Below are 5,257 nucleotides of genomic sequence, written 5' to 3'. Positions count from 1 at the left end.
GTCGTCTCTCCTACGTTTTATAAGCATATAAGCATATAATCTGCATAGTGCTATGTCCTAATCGCCCCGCCTCGACATAGTAAGGTAAGAGCGGAAGGTGTACATTATAATGCCGGAGGAATCTGTAATCGCGCTCCGAGGACTAGGGTGGACCAAACGAGGGTTCTATCGTGGATTTCTAGCTCCTATCGAACTGTTACCGTGCCGTAGCGTGCCGGACACCAGCTCCAGCCGTAGCTTCCGCCCGGAAATTAGCGGAATCTCATCGTGCGACCTTCCACCCTGGTTGCGACCTGGTTGCGACTTCACATGAGATCGTTCAGAAAATCGTTTATGAGCGGGCTAATCATGCAGCTGGCTTTTCCATGCAATAACAAACGTATGTATTGCTCTCAGCATCATCCGCCGACGAAAGTGAAACTAGATTGTCTCGTGCGGCTGCTTCGGATGATGCAGGCTGACGATAGATGCTTGCTGCGTACTGTAACCTCGTTTGTCGCTATGACAAGATCCTGCCACCGTCCCTGGCCGTTCCGCATCACCTTCCACGGGGCGACATCTTGTCTAGGGACACGGACTGATGATCGGTCGTTAGCAAGACGGAAGTGAGAAGTGGTTGGGTAACCATCTGTAGGTAGTGTACAGAAGTGCCGTCAGCTGCGGAGCTTGCAGATTACGGGTTCAACTGGTGGGCGCAGGGCGATGAACAAAAATGCCTTACCGCTCCGCGATACTCGACTGATCTTTTCGTTCTATCTCGATCTTAATCAGACAATCAAGCAAGAACTCACCGCAAAAAATACTTGACTATCAACATAAGTGACAGCGACTTTGGCCCATTGAGACAAGATTTTAAGGCTACAACACCCACACCTCACATTGGCTGGTGAGACTCGGGCAGCACGATTCTGTCATATCCATAGCTTGATGTGTTGTCGACGAATATAACAACCATGCCTTCCCACCTTAGGCTCCAGTCTCACATCGAGCCCGTCGCAGCAAGGGTTACTTATCAGACCTCACCGATTTTCCCACCAGCAGTGAAGCAGAAGATGTCTCTACAGCAAACCTACAACGTCGCCTCGATAGCCAGGTCAAAGCTAGACCGTGAGGCCAACCGTAAAGACCACGACCTGAGGTTGCTGGTCGGCCACGCCGATCTTCTCGAAGCCCTAATGCTCGATCTCCCAGTCGCCGAGGGCCAGCAGGATGCTTCGTTTACGCAATCTGTCGAGGAAATACCCAAGACCGAGCGACCGAATTATATGCATTTGGAAGAAACCATCCCAAAGCAAGAAGAGGAGGAATGCGACGACGAGAGCGACGCTGGCTCTGCTTACGACGAAGATGCAGACGTCATCTACAAGATTCCGGCCCGCACGCTCGCATCTCCGGTATTCGAAGCTAAGTCCTCCGTTGTCGAGCTCGACGAGAGCTCTGACAAGGATGAGGAGAATGATGAGCAACACGCTCTCATGCGTGTACCGAGCTGGAGGCGTTCGCCGCCAGAGCTCATGGACGACGGTTCGGATAGTGAGAGCGACAACGAGTCAATGCCATCCTCACCTGAAAGGCAGTCATTCGAGCTGTATGAGAAGCAGCTGCAAGCGATGACGAATATTTTGCGACGTAAGTGCGCAATAAGCTCTTGAATCCCACATGGTACAACAAGCACAACCACCGCAGCAACCACCCATCACTAGCCTTATAAGCTTGCTATCTTTGATCTCCTCGTCTTCTGAACGTTTTAGCGAGCGAGCAATGCTTCAGAGCACATGGTTATGGCCAATGAATATGAGCACCGAGCATCAGATGCGCCCCATCCGACAGCCATTGTTTTCAGCTCCAATGCTTCTTCTCTTCTCATGGTCAAGAGTAACATTGGGCGTTAAAGAGAGATTCCGCGTGAAACCCTGCCCTTACTCCGGCCATCTTCGTTCAGGTCTGTGATAGCTGCTTCGAGAGACGTGGAAGAGTGCGTGAGCATGTCACCTGGAAGATCGAGCGGCATCTCGATCACGCAGAAGTGGAGACTCAGCCGTACAGGCCTAAGTTACAACTATCACGATCAGTCAACGTGGGTATTTGCTCAGGAGCAGTAGATGCGCCTTGAGGTGAAAAAGGAGAAGGGTTTTTCGTGTTGACTGTGAGACTTCGATCCATGCTGTCGTCGCCTAGCTTGCGGCGTGCTCGTTTCAACATGCCAGTGGAAGTTGATTGGCTGAAAAGCTCCCGGGTTGTAGCTGCAACAACCATCGTGACTAAGCGAGCTCTCGTGCTGTTTGCTGACGAGCACAACTCGCACCTGTATGAATGCTACCAGATTGAGCGTTATGAATTGCCTCAGCATTGAAAGCCTTCCATTTTAACTACGCACGACTAGGTGGACGAGCCTTGTGTAACGACGTGTGCTCGCCCCGTCCTTGGTATATTCGACAGAGACATCATGTCTGTTCCCTCGGCGGCTAACATCGAACAGAACGCCGTTGCCTTCGTGCGAGCGGTGCGACCGTACGTTCAATAGCGAACAAGCGCTGCAGCAACACTCCGGGGATTCGCCCGCCCACGCCCCACCGAATAATTACGAGCCATGTGACCGAGCGTTCGACAGCGAACAGGCGCTCCAGCAACATTTCGGCTAGCCCGCGTTACATGAAGTCGTGTCACAGCTGCTCCTGGCAGAGGGTCTGACCGCGGCATCAATCCTATATCCATGAATGTTGGATTCGTCCTATGATACCAATATTAAAGGCCGCTCCACCTGTAACAACAGAGCATCAAGTGAATTGACAGCCATCATAATCCGTGCTGAGCTGTACAACGCAGTGGTTTGGCATCAACGCTGCCAGAGCCGCGACAGTCTCTGCTGGCCCACATTGTACAACATGTACGCACGCATCTGGACAGAGCGCATGTATCTCAGCCAGCACCAGAGTGGACAGGGGCACGAATAGATATAGATAAGGGCCAGTCATCAGAAAATGACGGTGTGGTAGGGCGCGCACGCCATACTTCGATCACAGCTTGCAGTCCGATTTAAGTATGTGCAACTCCTAGCAGCGCTCTTCTCGAACTGTCCCGTAGTATATGGGCGCGTCTCGCAGACACGATTTCGCCAGGCAGCACCCGCGTCTGCCCAGTTGAATAAGAGCTAAATACAATCTAACAGCAGCGCCGACGTCCCTAATCTGGCGTGCCGATGAAACTAGCTTGAGATGCTTTCTTGCCAGACCGCCTGCCACAACCCGAGTCCGCCTCTCATGTGGTGCTGGCGGTCACTTGCCCTGTGATGCCCGCCAGGGTTCTACATGGACCTTCTTTACTATCGAACCATTCTTTCAATCAGAATGCCACCGCTTACATGGTTGCAGATACCGGAGGCATGGGCGACTGAGTCACAGAGCTCATCAGGGCGGCTGTTCACTTCACCGCTTCCCAGAAAGACTTTGGGACAAGTATACGACGGTATTGAAATCTGGGGGACCCTTGCAGAGCAGGGAGTGGTGATGAGATTGATGGAACCCGCAGCTCCTATGGATATCTCGAGCGATGTAGAAGAGGAGTGGTGAAAAGGGTGGGTCAACAGGATATCGAGAACATTGAACTCAGCGAAGGTTTCATGAGAGCTGGAACAGCTTTTCGAAAGCACCGATGGGAGGGGAGACAGGGTATACAGACCTTGCTTCAGCTACGCTTTTCCCATATCATATTGCAGACAAGGTCTTCCAGATCCTGCCCGTCCGGACTCCAATCTTCGTCCAACACGGTATAAAGGGTCTAAATGACCCTAGCCATATGCCTTTCACCATGTTCTATCGCTACAACCGCTTTCATTACTGCGTCCCATACTACTATTGGAGGAGCTGTTGGTCTTGTCGCTGATGATGCGGTTCCCAACGTACGCCTATGCGTGGCTAGAGAACCGCGATGGAGCGCGCGATAGTCAACATCGGCGCGTGCAGTGCGATTCCTCTCTACACGCGTCGTGGTACCGATCGACGCTTTGCGCGGTACGGACCCGTGAGCTCTTCGGATACTGAGTAGGGACTCGCTTTTTCGAGATAGTATGTTGATTTTCTGTCGGATAAGTTCCAGTGATATAAAGTAGAACGTATCTAGTGAGCATAACTCTGATTGTATCGTTGTAGCAGCCATAAGATCAGTGTGAAGTCTCGAGGAAGGGAAAAGTGCCTCGCTTACCAACGTGCCTCGGTAGACCATGAGTTACGTTATGTAGCTGAGGAGATAAGGCGCTCTTGATGCGATTGGTTAGGTCGCATTGTAGGACCGTACAGCCTTCGGAGACATAAAGATAACTTCCTCGAAGCGCTTTATATAACTTAGTATCGTTATTTAGTAGGCTTTAGGTTAAAGAGTTAGTATAGATAGCTTAGGTAGTGTAAGGTTTCCGGCGTAGTTACGTAGGGGATACGGCTACGACGAAGGGGTTATAGTAAAGAAGAGGGTAGGGATAACTCGAAGAGCAATATTATACACCTGCGGTACAAGGGGGTTAGAGCTCGTTAGACGAGTGAGTTCTAAGCGATAGGTCGGGTAAGTAACTACTCTAAGGGTTGACCTTTTGGCGGGTTAGTAACTTAGGTTAAATACGAACTACCTATATAAGAAATGTCTACTCTATATATATAGGAGATTCGTATATAGTTACGATTACCTAGCGGTAATCGTAAGCACTCTTCCTTACGGTTACTCGAGAGTAAGGGTAAGTAGGCTACTTACTTAAGGGTCTAGGTAAGCGGTGTTACGTAACTCTCTTATAGCCGCCCCTATAGACCTAGCTTATTAGCTCCCTAAACTTAATTAGTTAGTCTATTTGTTACGGACCTAATGTCCGTAATATTATCCCGCTCTATAGCTATTATATTCTTATAACCGAGTATTAGTTGTTATTCCGGCGTAGGCGTCTAATATAGGCTTAGCGTATATTGGAGTCTCCTAGTATTTAGTATCGCGGGGTCCCGCTTATAGATGCGTTTCGTTATTCGATAGCTTCCTCTAGCAAATAATCTCGACTCGTTTGTTTCGTAAGAATAACCTAGAATCCTTTCGTATTAGAAACACGCTATAATCGCTATACTAAACACGATCGTTCCGAGTACGTCTTTATCGCCGACTTTTCCTTAATATCGTATACAAACTATATACGGCTTAGTCGTCCTTATATAACGTCCTCGGTAGATAGGCTAGATAAGGTCGTAGACGACCTTACTTCGAAGATAGCGACCGATAAGGCGAA

At 49.8% G+C, this 5,257-nt stretch overlaps 1 protein-coding gene across 1 annotated transcript; it reads left to right on the top strand.

The window, feature by feature from the left end:
• Positions 1-953: 953 nt before the first annotated feature.
• LTS14_010968 (uncharacterized protein) lies at positions 954-1,892 on the top strand (the record flags this gene model as incomplete). The annotated part of the gene is made up of 2 exons (XM_064843616.1): positions 954-1,629; positions 1,771-1,892. 2 exons carry the CDS (start codon positions 954-956, stop codon positions 1,890-1,892), a joined length of 798 nt encoding a protein of 265 aa, XP_064688804.1.
• Between the last annotated feature and the right edge of the window lie 3,365 nt (positions 1,893-5,257).

The sequence above is a fragment of the Recurvomyces mirabilis genome (assembly GCF_035927965.1).
Source record: "Recurvomyces mirabilis strain CCFEE 5264 chromosome Unknown scaffold_73, whole genome shotgun sequence".
In the NCBI taxonomy this organism is placed as follows: domain Eukaryota; kingdom Fungi; phylum Ascomycota; class Dothideomycetes; order Mycosphaerellales; family Teratosphaeriaceae; genus Recurvomyces; species Recurvomyces mirabilis.
This window is presented reverse-complemented; position numbering and strand designations above follow the sequence as displayed.